The sequence below is a fragment of the Camelus ferus genome, chromosome 2 (assembly GCF_009834535.1).
Source record: "Camelus ferus isolate YT-003-E chromosome 2, BCGSAC_Cfer_1.0, whole genome shotgun sequence".
In the NCBI taxonomy this organism is placed as follows: Eukaryota; Metazoa; Chordata; class Mammalia; order Artiodactyla; family Camelidae; genus Camelus; species Camelus ferus.
In genome coordinates this window covers 71,136,287-71,152,812 of record NC_045697.1, presented here as the reverse complement: position 1 = coordinate 71,152,812, position 16,526 = coordinate 71,136,287, and the positions used below count along the sequence as shown (strand labels likewise).

At 39.5% G+C, this 16,526-nt stretch overlaps 1 protein-coding gene across 3 annotated transcripts in view; it reads left to right on the top strand.

The window, feature by feature from the left end:
• PPP3CA (protein phosphatase 3 catalytic subunit alpha) overlaps positions 1 to 16,526 on the top strand; it is a 288,031-nt gene that overhangs the window by 137,101 nt on the left and 134,404 nt on the right. For all 3 annotated transcript variants that reach the window (XM_032460701.1, XM_032460693.1, XM_032460683.1), the window contains exon 2: positions 2,710 to 2,910. In XM_032460701.1, the coding sequence (XP_032316592.1) occupies positions 2,710 to 2,910 (201 nt within the window). The remainder of the gene's footprint in view (positions 1 to 2,709; positions 2,911 to 16,526) is intronic.

The window sequence follows — 16,526 nt, the reverse complement described above, 5'->3', positions numbered from 1 at the left end:
ACCTTAGGATTAGCAATTACTGGAAGGTAAAGATCTGCAGCAAAGGGTGGGAGCATCTGTTATGGCAGTGATCTTGGCCTTGGAGAGTCTGGGGACTTGGAGCAAGTCTAGTTCATGAAGGTGATGCCCTCCCTGGCGTGCTCTCTTTTTGCCTCGCGGCTTCTGAAATGCTTCAGCTCTTTCAAGTTGAACCCTGTGATCTCTCCTAAGTTTAACAGGGCCACCTAGTGCATGTGTGACAGAGACCCCCCGCCTGATAATACATCCGTCTCCTTCCCTTCTACGCTTCTATGATTCTTGCCTGACAGTTTTGCAGAGTCACTTAAATCTTGACAGTTGTCCAATTCATACCTTTGGAACTTACTTGAAAAAAAAAAAAAAAATCAGCTCTTGGCCTTACCCCAAGTGTCTTTTTGAAGTGTCCCCCTTTCCACCCTCAATGTATCTGAGGGATTTTGAGAAGTCACCAGGTAAGATCTTTTCCAATTTCAAACCATACATAAAGATCCAGGTAAAGGAATGTGGCCATCGAAATTTTGTTTCCATGTTTTCTTAACCAGCATCTATGTTAGTCAGGCAAGAAAAAGGTGGGAGGGCAAAAAACGAAAATGGACAAAATATTCCCCAAGTGCTTGAAGTCTAATGACCTCCTTTCCTGTTTTTTCACCTCCTCATTTAATTCTTAACTTTATTTTTCTTGTCTTTTAAAGCTACGCTTTGGAGTTAGGCATTTCATCCTTTATTTTAACATATGCTTTTGTATTATATATCTATTCCATTCTAAGCTGCCCCAAATAATTTTTGAAAATGAAAGTGGTCTTTCTAAGAAACACCTCTCAGTATTCATTAGAATTTCAATTCCAGAAAGTGATTTACTCATCACTTTTTAATTATTAAGCACTGTCTTAAGTACTTTCTGGGAAGCAGTGTGGTGTAGCTGTTAACACAAGTATTCTGGCATCAGAGTTTACACTTGATGGGTCTGCGTATAAATCACTGGGTGATTATCTTGGGCAAGGAGCTTAATATTTTTGAGTATCAAGTTTCTCCCCAGCAGTAATGTTATAGGGACTCAATAAGTTTATATATAAACACTTGTATGCCTTACTCATCTTACCGCTTTATTGTTGTGTCTGACTTTCTTACCCAAACAATGCCTGGCATAAAATAAACACTATAAAAGTTAGCTGCTACTATTACTATTTACTTTAATTATTATAACAATCCTTAGATAGATATAATCCCCACTTTACAGGTGAGGTAATGGAAGCCAAAGGAGGTTATCTATTTAGCTGGCCCAAGGTCATGCAGCTGCGGAGTGTGCAGAGCTGAGGTCTGCACCCAGGTTCATCTGGCCACAGATGCCTCATGCGTATCCACCGAGTCTGCCATGGCTGCTTCGTTTTGGTAGTGTCGTTCAATAGATATGCCTGGATTATTGGGAAAATCAAGCTTGCATCCCTCAGTACCTTCTCATTTCCTGATTTTTCTTTTCTCTTAAGTAGTTGTAATTTCTCTTGGATAACAGTCTGTGCCATGGATTGCACAAAATTTCTTGGCATAGGTCTACCATAAATCATGCTTCTTGGAGAGATGCTTTTAGGCAGTGAGAGGGCTTGGTTTATTCCACAACATCAAGTGTTTTACCTAAGAGAGGAGCCTCAGATAGAGATGTTCTTTTGCACGCGGTGTAATGCTCATGGTAGATGAAAGTTACATGAAACAATGCTTATGCTGGTTCAAGATACTTTTCATAGATCTGAGTTGTCCAGTAAATGAACCTTCATGTGAAGTAAAGAAATAATGAGTTTCCCTCACTGAAGGGGCTTCTTGGCCACGTATCAGAAATTTCACTTTCGCAATGCCGTCTCTGACCGTGGATCTTTGGATGTCCCGGCACCTTGTGGGAGTTTAGTGAATATCCTCTGGCTGAGTGAGTGAATGGATGTATTCAGAGTCATTAGGAAGGACAGTAGCTACAAAAGAGCTTCTTAGTGTTAAGGAGGCCTGGGGGTGCCAGTGGAAGAGAGAATGGTTGGCTCTCAGTCTGAACAATCAGTTCAGGTTGTCTTTGTGTCCTATTCCTAAACTCCCGGTGCCGCCTCCTGCTGTTGTGCAGTCCTCTGGCTGTGGAGAGATTCCTTCTGTACATGCGCATGCAAGTCCTGATTTTCTGTTCAATATTCAGTGCATTTTTGCCTCTTCACTCTCAGTTTCCTGCTTTATCCTTAGTGAATCTGTGAGTTTTCTCAGAGATGTGACTCCCATTGGAGGGCAAATCTAGTCTGGCAGGCCTTTTCCTATTTCTCCAATCCCAGTAGACTAGCCTGCTTCTTAGCAGAGAAGCATTTTGCCAGAGTCAAAATGGGGTGGATAGATGGACAGGAATTCTTTCCTTTTGCTGAACTGTTTATTGCCTCACAGAAACAAATCTCTCTCCTTTTGTGTTATTAACTCAATCGGGAACTTCTAGATGCCCAGGATGGGTACTGGATGAGGAAGAGCTGTGAATTTCCTTTCAGCAATCACATTCCATCCAGAATCAAGGGAAGAAGGTAGTCTTGAGAGCCCTTGATCACGTCTGAATGTGGGAACTTTGTAAATACTCCGATAGGTGGTCAGTGCTAGGGATGGATATTTGGTGGTTGTCATTGAATCATTTGTTGCTGAATTCTGGCTAATGTAATACTTTGACTTTTTCTCCTACAGCTGTCCCATTTCCTCCAAGTCACCGGCTTACAGCAAAAGAAGTCTTTGATAACGATGGGAAACCTCGAGTGGATATCCTAAAGGCACATCTCATGAAGGAGGGCCGGCTGGAAGAGAGTGTTGCATTGAGAATAATAACAGAGGGGGCTTCCATTCTTCGACAGGAAAAAAATTTGCTGGATATTGATGCACCAGTCACAGGTAAGTCCTGAGGATGGAGACTGTCCACTTGGGCCCACAGTTTGTTGTTTTTAACATCGAATCAGAAATCCTAGACACCAGTGAATCTTCAGACACCTTCTTCCTTTTATTCTTTTACTGCCAGATCTGTACATTAGGAACTGAAGATTTTATGCCCTTGTAACAATATTTTTACTTTCCTGTGTTAAATATTCACATGATGTGATGCTCTAAAAAGTGTTGTGTAACTTAGAGATGATGGAGATATTCTGAAGTAATACTTTAACTAAGAAGCGATACTGTTTGTCAGTTGAACACTGTCACAAAGAACACAGGATAGTCATTGGGAAAGATCAGACAAAGCATGCGTAGGCTTCCAAGTGGTAGATTGCATGACTAAGTTAAAGCAGTGGTTTTCAGAGCATCATCCCAGACTAGCATCACCTTCATCACCACCTGGAAGCTTGTTAAAAGGTCCTTTCTCAGCCCCTAGCCCAGCACTACCGAATCAGATTCTCTGGGGGTGAAGCCCAGCAATCTGCTTTATCAAGTCCTCTAGGTGATTGTGATGCACATTAAAGTTTGAGAACCACTGAACTGCAGGAAGAAGACCAAATCTCTCTCCTTCCTATAGCATTTTGTGCCTAGAATATATGTCTTTCCTTCCTGAGTGTTTTTGTTCTGTTACTTCTTAAGGGCAGATACATATTTGGCATAAATGGAACTTCTCTTAGACCGTAAACATTAAATCGTGTCAAAAAGTTTTGTATGTTATAGAAGGTCAAATAGTAGGGGCTTTTCATCTACATTTTGGGATGTTTTCTGAACTTGCAGTTTTTTATTTCTAGAGAAGCTTAAAAAACATTTATTTTTCTCCTTAATTATTATCATTCTGGCAAAGGGAAGAAATTTAGACATAGAATATTGTCTTTTTCAAAATGAAGAGGGCATTTAAAATATTTCATGCATACTACTGATTGCTTCTTTCTTTCAAATCTCCATGTACTCATAATATTACTGGCCTTCAGATATATTTTTGATGGTGACTGTTAGAAGCAAGAAAAGCCCTCTTGAATATCAGACTAGACCTTGCTTGATTAAAATGTCCCTAATGGTTCCTATTCCAAAGAAACTGACGTTATTTACATTCTGGTTTTGGTTGGCAATGCTGTTTTTCTTGTTTGTAACTCATAAAAATAATGATTGTGTTTGGGGCCAGGCAACAGGAAAAAATGGCTCCAATGGTGTTAAGTCAGCATTGGACCAGTGGTGACTAAGTCAAGCTACACACTTACCCTGTGTGTATCACTATGAACCCCATTTTCCATGTATTTAAATGGAGTCATGCATTATTTATCTTCTACTCAAAGATACTGTGAAAATGTAAGGACAAAACAAATGTGTACATGCCTTGCTTTCTTAGATATTAAAATATTACAGTTTTTTAATATCTAAATATGAGCTTGAAATCCATCAGCAAAGAAACTACTTTAAAAGATTGACTGTAAATCCCACCTATAAATAAATAGTAAAATAGTAGCTTTAAATGATATCTATATCATTAAGCTTGTTTAGTTTTGGTAAGAATGACTGGCTTGATATTTTATTATGCTGTTCTATTATATCATAATGTGACATGATATATAAATATGATGTGTTATGATATTTTTTCCATTTCTGTGACTGCCAATGAAGAGCTCATGTTAAACTTACTAATGAGCCTCGTAGATGTTCATGGAGATGATAATTACAACTAAAAGGAGACATGCACAATAGACACTTAGAGGAATGTGCTTTCTGGGGTGCGGCCGGCTCTTCCCTTTGATGAGGCTCTGTCCTGGACGGACGCACAGGGGAGATTCTGGAAGAGTCAGATCCATGATGCTTTATCCCCGAAACTTTCTGGAGCCTGTAGACTCATCGCCCTCATATCCAGGAGCGGTTGCTAGAAAAAGTTAGATTTTTCTAGTGAGATTCCTGCTAATGCTTCGGCAAATCTCAGAATATAGATATGAAGAGACTTTGGAAATCAGGACTCAGTTATGTATAGCTTTCCCTGGGGGAGAAACAACAACAGAGCCCTTTAGATGGTGGCAGAAGCAGCTGGGGGGACACACAGGCTGCAGAGCGCTCCTGAAATAGAGCCCAGGCAGGGAAAGCTGTCCTCTAAAGGGCTGGTCATGTTTCTTAGGAAGGCAAAGTCCTAGAGCCTCCAGAAGATTCCATCGCAGAGATCTCTTTCCCCTTTTTCTGGAACTATAAAAATACGGAATGTAAGTGGCGGAGGGTAATTTATTTTAACATTTGGATAAAAGAGGGGAAAGCCTTTTGCATATAATTCACCCGAAAGCTAAATTCATAGCCTCGTCTTCCAGCCAGTGAGCTTTCAGGCAAAAGCTGAAACACAGAGGACTGCAAAATACAAGCAGAGCACATGGACTGGAGAAAATCACAATCTCCTTGTATTTCAAGATACTTCTTCTAACTTATGAGTAACATTTTATGAATATGACTGTGTTGAGATTTTATTTCATCTGGATGGCTGAACCAGCAGTGTAATATTTATTTTTAAATGTAGAATATTTGTTATTTGGGTAACTGAATCAATAAAGTTATATTTTATTAGCACTAGGCTATGCAAGAAAAGGCATGGTTTACATACAGAGCTTCAGGGTACAGCATTCTTTATATAGTCCGGAATTCAACATTTAAGAAAAATGGAGAACTTAAACAGTTCAGAGGAGAAGGAAGAAAAGAAGTAGAAGAGGAGAGGGGTAAGAAGGAAAATAATAGAGTTACAAATGGAAACCCATGAAAAAATATTAAAGGGAAAGAAGCAAGGGCTTTTAATTTAGCAGGAAAAAAATAGCCTGAAGCCTGTCTGTATGGAGATTTTCAAGTGGTATTAGAAATAGCTTCTCACCTGCGTGTGGCAGATTCCTAAAAATGTAAGGCGAGTGGTCTGGGTAGAAACTGACTGGTAACTTCTGGTCTGGAATTCAGCTTTAAGTGTAGCAGGTCTGTAAACTCACAAAACCAAACAAATGGCAAATATTTTTTAATTATGTTCAAAAGCCACTCCCCAGCTTTCCCTCCACTTTTCTTCTGTCCTACTTTTGATTAATAAAAATGTTTCACTCTCAAATGTTTCGAGAGGAGTTGTGCTAATGCCTGTGCCATGGTTCCCTCCCATTTAAAGAAAAATCTAGAAATTAGTGTCTTGATTATTTGAAATCTGGACATTATTTCATTCCTTCAGCAGTTCTCTTTAATGTTTAAATTTACAAAGCTGCCCAACTCTCCTTCTCTCCTCTCCCTCAAGTGTTTTTAAAGCAGTAAAAGGTTTATGTTCATTTAGGATTTTTTCCCTTAAAATTCTGTACTTTTTATTTTGGAGAAGAAGGATCAGGAAACTGTCCAGTCCCAACCTGGCTCCCTTCCTGTGTCCTTCTGGGGAAGGAGTTAAAGCTCTGTGTACCTTGCCCTTCTGGAGCATGGATTTAGGGAAGCCAGTAACCATCTCCATGGGAGTAGAAGTGAGGATTAGCTGTGGGTCCCCAGTCAAAACAAGTGAGGTATGAGTTACGTTCTGCTCTTTTCTCTAAATTAACTTTCCTGATTAGAATGGTAGCTGTTTCAGAGATTTAATTTGAAGAATGTGTTTCTGTATTGGAGGCATTTCGTAAAGGAAAGCGTCTTCCCTTTTGGACTCTTTTTTGAAACTTGAGTTTAATTTATCTTTGTTTCCTTGCAAGCATACAGGTGGAATGTTAAAAAATGTTGCCAGATAGCTGGGTAGCAACTTGCTATGGACTGATTGTTACATTTTGAAGCCTTCATCCCCAGTATGATGTTATTTGGAGGTGACGTTTTGGGAGGGAATTAGATTTTAGATGAGTCCTGAGGGTGGACCTCACATAACAGGATTAGTGCCCTTAAAGCAAGAGAAAGAGATGGGAAGCCTTCTCTCATTCCTCCACGTGGGGATACAGAGGAAGATGGGCATCTGCAAACCAGGAGTAGAGCCCTCATAAGCACTGGATATGCCAGCACCTTGATTTTGGACTTTTCAGCCTCCAGAGCTGTGAGAAATAAATGTTTGCTCTTTAAGCGCCAGCTTAAGGTATTTTGTAATAGCAGCCTGAACTAAGATACAACTCATTTGGGAATTCAATTTAACAAACATTTACCTGGTACAGGTGGTGTAGGTTATACACAAGTGGATAAGACCTGGTCTCTGTCTTTCCAGGGCTCAGAATATAACAAGAAAACTGAATCAGATATTTGCTGAAAGGTACATGCATCAAACTATTAGTTAAATGAAAAGCTATAACCTAGATTTATTCAAGCAAATTTACACATATCCAACTGGATAGAGCTAACTTTAAAAAGTTTTCCTACCTTTTAAGTATTTCCCTGACAGTGTCCATTGATTATTGTATTACATCTTTGAGTTAAGCTGTTAAAGAGCTTGGATCCTATCTGTCCTGAATGTGGATGGAGAACTGTTTCAGAAGGTTAGAAATTGCAGACGAAACAGATGAGGTGTGGTCCTTGACTAGAGAACTCAAGATCTACTTGGGAAGTCAGATACATTAATAGATAATTACTATAAAATTTGTTAAGAACTAATGGAGGTGCCTGTAAATTATTATGGGAACTCAGAAAAAGGAATGCAGGAAAGCCAGAAGAGTCTTGACAGGTTGCATGATATTTGAACTGGAGCATCTGTGGTAAGTGAAATTTTACCATGTGAAAAAGCTAGCAGAGGTTATTCTGGGCAGAGACAACAGCATATTAAAGACACTGATTTTTTTTTTTTTTTTTTTTGTAAAATGGGAAGGCATGATCTTAGAGGTTGGCTATGGGAAGACAGGGTCTCAGAGGGTGTGAGTGGCTGGGGAGGTGGGTGGTGAGACAGGTTGGATGGTCAGGGTCAGATATTAGTCTGCCCTAAGCAACACTTAGATGTTCAGTTACTGTTCTGTAGGCACCGAGACGTCGAAAGGGTTTTGGAGCAGGGGAGTTACGCAATCAAATCTGCGGCCAGAATAGCATCCGGATGAGATGAGTCAAGTGAGCTGGGAGGAACCCCTGGGAGCGGAGTTGATCAGGAACCTTTCACACTGGTCCGAGGGGGCCACGGTGATGGCTTTGTCAGAGTAGGAGAACTGAATCTGATTTTGAGTACAGGACCTTTCAGAAATGATAGTAAACATTGATCTTAAAATGTCGGATGAGTTTGTATTTAATTTCTACTGAGGACTTCTTGAGTATAGCAGGATGATTTATGCAGGGATCCAGTTTACTCCATCGCTCCTTCGAGTTCTCTTACTCTCCTGTTTTCCCTTTGACTTAGCACAGAAAATTTCCCTCATTTATAACACAGAAGCAGACCAGGAGCTTAGGTCTTTGAACAGAATGATTTAGAACTCATTTTCTGCTCTCTGGGCCTAGGGGATAGGCCAGCATCAGCTGGGCAAACTGCTAATCTCTCCGCTCTGTCTGTTTCCTGCGGTGGGGGATCTGTCCCTCGGGCAGTGAAGGATTCCCTCAGTGGCTGTGTCTGCCATTTAGCATGTCAGGCAGTTGCCAGGAGAACCCTCTGGCTTTGTTCCTGGATGTGAGAGTGAGCCAGTGGCCAAGTTTAAGGTCATGGCATTCCTTCCCTTACAGCAGCTGACGTCAATTAGGAGAATTCCCCATGCCTTTACTCCGGGGAGAGTCAAGTAGGGGTGAGAATCCAGAGTCTTTTGAGAACTAAAAGATCAGTGTCTAGTCTCCTCGTTCTGTCATTTGTCACTATCAGAGCAACGTGGCCTTAGTTTATATGGGGATAAAACATGACTCCTGGGGCATTTTGCCCACTTGTGATTTCAGTGGCCAAGGCTTTAGGGCCTGCCTTGCAGCCAGAGGCCTATTTTGGTACCCAGCCCACTGCTGGCAGATCAGCACATTTCAGGCCCGGCCTGTGGCCACAGCACACCAGTTTGATGTTCTTATTCCCCTTAATTTGGACCCTTGATTTAAAAAAAAAAAAAGATAACAGTCAGATGAAAGGTCATTAGAGAGCCTGTGTCTTTTCCCTTATCTGTTTTCCTCCCTGGTTTCTCAAGGTTGGTCTTAGGAAACCCATCTTCCAAATGAGAAAAGGGCATCTCAGAGAGTTGTGTTTCTCAGACTTGAGCGTGGATCAGAATTGCCGGAAAGGCTTCATAAAACCCAGATTGCTGAGTCCCACCTCCAGAGTTTCTGATTCCGTGGGTCTGGAGTAGGGCCTGAGAACTTGATGAGAATGATACCCTTGACCCGGGACCCCACTGTGGGAACGACTGGTTGAAGTAACTGGCCTGACGTCTCAGAGCTAGTACGCTGAAGACCTTGCTCTGAAAAGGCATCTATCTACATAACAGATGCTCAGCTGTTCCACTCTGTTACCTGTGCAGTGCATGTAATATACATATACTGCATTCTACCTCTGCATTAGGTTGAAAAGATCAGTTGTTTCAGTTCAAATTTGGCTGGAATTTGTTCTTGCTCATTACTGAAGAAAACATACTAAATAAGCATGCTGTTAAAGGTTCTCAAGAAAGAGAGGGAGTAAATTATTTTGCCTCTTGATTATAATTTACTATATTTTAAATAAAAACATTTTGCTGTAACTCAAGGGGGGAAGACCAAACAAGAGTGCTTAGCATATTTGGGACAGAGAGTTTATGTAGTTTTTCCCAGTGAGAAACCTGTGTAGTCCTTGTCTTTATAGACTCTTTGAGAGTTGATGTAGAAAGCTCCTGCTGGGACAATTTATAAAGGAAAACAGGGTCAAAAGCATCTTTCAGTGAATTGTGTGGGAGTGAAGACAATATTATATTAAGAATCGCTGAACGTCAGGAATTCAGCACTTGTATGTAGTGTACAAGTCAGTAATAATGTAACCGCAATAAACATGTAACAGCATCCAGAGGAGACTTTTGACAGTCATTACAATTATATCATAATTACATGAACATAGATTTTGCTTTAAGACACACTGTACTCTGTCCTTTTCAATTTGCTGTAAGTCAGTACTTTTTACAAATAGTTGAGTGTTTAAGGGCAGTAGATAATAATTGTTTTTTTGTAGCTTTCAAGGACTTAATTTTGTTGTAAGGCTAACATTTAAAGTTCTTGGGGTTTTTTGCCAGTTACCATTGTAACACTGTACTTTTTAACTCTGAGTTCTCATACAATTCTACGAAGGAGGTGCTGTGATCAGCTCAGTTTTACAAATGAGGAAACTGAAGCTCAGTGAAATTGAGTATTGTACCTAAGGTGACTGAGCTAGAAAGTGCCAGAACCAGTATTAAAACCCAGGCAGTTCCACTGTGTCTATTCCCATTTTATTTGTGGCTAGAAGTTAATTTTACAGGTCCATGAAATCATTAAATCTGTGAGTAGCCACGCAGTGTAGCATTTAACTATAGTTGACCCTTGTACAACCAGGGGTTTAGGGGTACTGATTCTTCAGAGTTGAAAACGTACATATAACTTATAGTTGGCCCTACATATATATGTGGTTTTGCACCCCTAGATTCAGCCAACCTCAGATCATCTAGTGTTGTAGTTCTTGGTATCCGTCTGAAGTGGAGGGTTTTGGACAAATGAGATACTGGATAAATATATAAGCCATCAGAAGCAGTTGCTTATAGAACAGTCTGTGGTTTAGTTAGTGGATTAGTAAGAGAATAATATTCAGTTTTGAGTCAGCTGCTTTACCACTATTTAACATGGTATCTTCATATATAAAATGTATTATTGAAATATTAACTAAATACTTCTATTGTCACATCCTGCTAATGTTAAAATATGTTCCCTGAGAGAAGACCTTTAGTTCAGTCTTGGCTTTGCTTTTGTCTTGGGGGGTGGGTGGTCACATCGCTTTTTCTTCTATTTTGTCCGGCTCTCCCCAGGATCATGGAGTGAGCATCACCTCGTGAAGTAACGTGAAATCCACAGAACGGTTTGAGACCTAAGTCAGTCTGTTGAGGAGGAGGGAAAAAAAAGCTCTCAAAAAAGTCCAGTGTTCTTTTCCTTATATTAAACTCTAAAAGGTGTGTGTAAAACACTGTATATATACATAAACCTAATTCAAGAATAAATTACAAACTGGTAACAAGTCTCCTTTAAGTTACTTTTATCACATGAAAATAACATTTCTAGTAAAATGTGTTTTGTAAAAATAGGATATTACTGATTATGTGATGGTAGGAAAAACCAACCAACAAATCCCACACCCAGGGGATAATCGAGTCTGTTTCGGAGATTTTTATGAAACAGCATTGTATGTTAATATTCTGAACATGATTTCAATTCCTGCTCCCAGATGGTTACTTTTTGGCTCCGGTTTGGTGTATGATATGCTTCTCTGTAATTAATTCCCATTCATATTTGACACTGCGGTCCAGGTACCAGCTGGTTTTAGGCATGGCAGCATTGTTTCATTCAGTTCCTCAAAATATTTAAGGTTTGGACACCAAGGCTTTTGAACTTCAACTTCATGAGAGTCATATATGTAGGTGAAAGGAAACTTGACCTGTTTTATTTTTTCTATAAGCTTTTCTTCTTAATATTTTTCTTTGTAATGCTCTCTGCTCTGTCTTTTTTCACATTTACAATAAACGAAGCCCTCTGATAGAGTAAAACTAGGATTAGTAGAAAGAAAAATGGTAGGTAGTAATGTAGGAAACACAAAAATATTAGCCAAACTTTAAAATAAAGATTGATGTCAAGGTCACCATTTTATTTATAGTGCCTTTCTTTTCAGATTCATGTATTTTGGTTATATTCAGGACTGTTATTGTTGGGTTCTTTGGAGTTTATTAGTGTCAGACATTTTAATATTAAAAAAATCTATTTGGAATTTATGAATTTGATTCCATTTCAGAAACTCAGTTAACTCACAGTCTCTGAATGTGCTGTTGGATTTAAGATGCCATCTGGTGGTATGCGTTTAAAACATCTAGTTCTGCTTTTACCTGCCATCAGAATCTTATATCCTTTACTGCTTATGATGGAGAATATTTTTGAAATGACTTCCAAAGACTTTTGTTTCCATTCCAAACAAAAGATCCTTTGTACATTACTTACTGTTTTCTTAAAGTAATATGCATGTTTGCTTTGGTCTTTATTAGCATAATCTGATTCTTTCTTTATACAACATTGACTTTGAAAATTAGGCTCCCATTTCAAGAACTCAGTTTAGTTCGGAGAAATTTGTAGATATTCAGCATCCCTTTTAAAATCCTAATTACATATGGTTTTTATTTAGTTTTTATATGGTAACATTTGATTGGCCATTTGAATATGTGATGAAGAGGAGATTATCAGATAATCATAAATATGGAACAGAAATTCTTCATTTGAAATTCTCTACCTCATGTTTTAAACATTAAAGGCCAACTCCTTCAAAGGTGGACTTTAGCTTAATCTTAAGTACTGATTTTTTTTTCACTTTCTTCAAGAGATAAGCTGGTAATACTTATTAAATATATATCAAAGCTAGGTGGAAATTAGAAAGTAAATTGTGTGCATTACTGATGTAAAATAATTCCTTCCATTTAAGAATCTGAATTAAGGAAATGTTAAATTACGTGAGTTTTTTTAGGCCCTTTCAAAGTTACTTGTGGCTGGTTAGCTTATTAAGGATATGGTGGCAGTGAGCCAGTTTATAGATTCTTTCCCCACTGTGGTCTGTTTAGCAGTCTCTGATCATCACTCAAACTTCTGCCTAGCCAGTTTCACTGAAGGAAAATAATCAAGAAGAATGGTGTGAAAAGAGGTGAGAAAAGATGAAGTGATTTCCTCTCTGCTGTGCAGTTCACTTGAGGTGCATACCCTAGACAGTGAGACAGTGAGTTTATTTTCATCCTACGTAGGGTGGTATCAGGATTAAAAAATCATGGCCCTCTAGATTAGCATACGGGATCTGCAAGTTCCTAGCTGTTACCAATGGACAAGTTAGTTCACCTCCGTAAACCTCATCTCTCTCGTCTTTGAAGAAATGGGGTGTTAGTCTCAGGCCAGTCACTCAGATAAAGTGAAATGCTGCAACCACGGCACGTAGATAGAACAAGTGCCCAGCAAATAGCAGCTGCCTTGTTCCCATTGCTGCAGCCCTTTTTTTCATGGCTATTACTGTTGCTCTGCAGCTAATACTGCAACCCTCAGTTCTGTTCCAGTGTTCAGTGATCAGGAGCGCAGAGAGCTTTTAACTAGATTAATTTGGATCTTGTAGCAGACACTGCATTTCCCCTTTTGTAGGGATGTAAATAAGTCCTGAGAGGGCTGTGGAATGAAGGAGGGAGCAGACAGGTCCTTGTGCCTACAGCTCTCCACTACCCATCCTTTCTAAGTTGCAGATGAGTTTTAATTTTAATTAATGAAAAATAAACTTTGTTTTCATGGTCATGAGGTCGGTATATCAATTAGCAATAAGAAAATGAAAAACATGGTTTTTACAAACCTGTGTAACATGGGCTAAGATGTCTTTTAAAATTAGAAGTGACTGACCAAATATGGGAGGGTGGGCCTTGCTCAAATGTCCCACATCAAAATAATAATTCTCCATATCTGATGGCTGAGCCTCATTCTGACACAAATGCCTTTTCATTTCAAATTTGGGTGATTAGCTTTTGTAAAAAAAAAAAATAGAATTCCCTCTGCTGTACAGTAAATATATATAAATTGTATATAGTGGTACATATCTGTTAATTCCAAACTCCTAATTTATCTTACCTCCCCACCTTCCCCCTTTGGTAACCATAAGTTTGTTTTCTATGTCTGTGAGCCTGTTTCTGTTTTGTAAATGAGTTCATTTGTATTATTTTTTAGATTCCACATATAAGTGATACCATGTATTGTCTTTCTCTGACTTACTTCACACAGTGCGATCATCTCTAGATCCATTCATGTTGCGGAAAAATGGCAATATTGCATTCTTTTTCATGTCTGAGTAACATTGCATTGTATACATACACCACATCTTCCTTATCCATTCATCTGTTGATGGACATTTAGGTTGCTACTATGTCTTGGCTATTGTAAATAATGCTGCTTGTGAACATTGGGGTGTGTGTATCTTTTTCAATTAGAGTTTTCATCTTTTCCAGATATATGCCCAGGAGTGAGATTTTTGGATTATAAGGTGACTCTATTTTTAGTTTTTTAAGACACCTCCTTCCTGTTCTTCACAGTGGCTGCACCAATTTACATTCCCACCAGCAGTGTAGGAGGGTTCCCTTTTCTCCACACCCTCTCCAGCATTTATTATCTGAAGACTTTTTGATGATGGCCATGGGTGGTTGACTTCTTAAATAACAATTCATAGAACTACCAACAAACTGTAGATTATCTGAAGTTTACAATCCCAAATAATGTGCCATTGTCAATATCTCTCTGACATTCAAATCAGAAAAATGCGACAGAGGTTTCTAGTGATTGTAGTTTTCTCCCACTGGCCACCCTAGGGCCAAAAATCAGTAATATATGGAGTTTATCCTATGTGTAAGACAAATAACATACATTGACACATTAAGATGATTCAGATTTTTTTTAAGTTTTCATTTATTGGCTATGCACCGTGATGTAGGCACTGTGGTAAATAATCACATACATACACTGGTGTCCGTTGCAGTTAGAATCAGGTTGCAAATCCCTAGATGGTTTAGAAAGTCTTGAGTATTCCATTCCCCATACATGTCTTCAGTTTCATCCAAGACCTGCTTCTCAGTATTTTCTGTGACCTGTCTACACTGGCATTCTTTCATTCCTTGAATGCACCTCCACCTTCCCTTTCAATAAGAGACTTGCCACATGCTGCTCCTTCTTTCTAAAATTCCCCTGATACTCCCCCTCCCTATACATACACCCAATAATCTTGAATAGTTAAATTTCAGCTTAAATGTCACTTCATTAGTTCTTTGGGGAAGCCTTCCCTGACTTACCCAATTATAGTAAGTACCATGTACCTTTTTTTCAAACTATTTATCTTAGTAATGATATTATGTTATTTGTGTGATCATTGTTTGTGTGATCTCTTCCTCACTAGATGGTCAATTTCATGAGGGTAGACCTTTTGTCTGCTTTTGGCTACCATTTTGTCCTCAGCATCTAGAAAAGGGAGTGCCTCTTGGTGGATACCCATTAATATTTGTCAAATGAAGTGATGCTTGCATTATCTCAGTTTATAAAGTTTATTAACATTTCTTATGACCATACATACCATATGTCAAAGAGAACCAGAACCAGGCATCAATTAAAGTAGTAAAAACAGATTTTATACTGAACCATTGCAGTAGGAGAAAAGAGACTTCAGAGGAGAACCAGATTCAGTTTAGCATATAATCAGGACGAGTGGGAATTCACAGCCAAAGAGTAGGACAAGGGGGTCAGTGGATGGAAAATTACTAAGAGGTGATATCAAGGGTAGGAAGATCCTACTGAATGAAGACAAGTTAAGGTGATCAGATACCAAGGATGGCTGAATTCTTCCTATAACTGAACTAGGCAGGCTGAAGACAGGGCCTAAGGATGGGGCTTTGGTGAAAGGCTCAGACAAGCCTTTCTAAAGTTTGGTCAAGGAGAGTGTTTTTGTCAGTCCCTCCTCTTATTAAAGGAAGGAAGAAACATTTTGTTTCTCTCTGAACAATGTAAGTCTATTTTTTGTTCGTCACCTTTTGTTTGTCAAGGACCAACCGGACCATTTGTTGAGACATGGCGACGGTTGCCAACTGCTGTACTGTGTAACCCAGACATTTAGTGAGAGGGATCCTGTTAGGAAGATAAAAAGACGAATTATAGACCAGATCAATCTATGTGCCCAACTTCATAGGCTTTCAGGGATTCACCAGAAGAAGTCCCAGAACCTGCCATCTTTCCTGCAATGAATTTTTCATTTGCCTCGTGAACCTTCCTGTTATGACAGAGACATCAGTTACATTCCTGGGACAAAGGTGCAGAAGTCACTTCCCTCCCTATCCAGGGTGATACAGTTTTAGATGACAGTGTTCTGGCTTTCTTGTAATTGCAAGTCACAGATTTGAGGTCAGTGGTGATGCTGTCCCAGGACAATGTGAACTGCTTCAGCAGTGAATAGATGATTCTGGCTGAGTCAGTCTTCTTTAGCCAGGCAGTTGATTCTTTAGAGTGATGCCCAACAGGTGGCAAACGTCTCCCCAAATGTGGTGAGGTCTTGAGTGGAGCTTAGGACCAATTCTGTGGCTGTTTTTTCTATATCAGCTCACCAGGAATGGAGATCACCTATAAGGGGACCTGTAATGTCCCAGACTCCTCTCTGGTTTCTACAGTGAGAGTGAGGGGAACTGGAGGGGTTGGGTGATTGTCCTAGAGATAGTTCAAGAAGGGAAGAAGATTGTGGAGCATTGACTATGATCAAGGGACTGGTAAGCTTGGTGAGTTAGCAAAGCCAGTGCAGTTGGCTGGTAGCAGCCAAATAGGCTTGGGTTCACAAAGTAAGAATTATCAGCAGGTAGCCAGGGGTCATAGAAATTATTGTCCATTAGCAGAGGGTGACCAAACATGGTTTGTGTGTGGTTGGGTCAAATCTGAGAAATTCAGCTGGAAGAACTAATGGGGACATT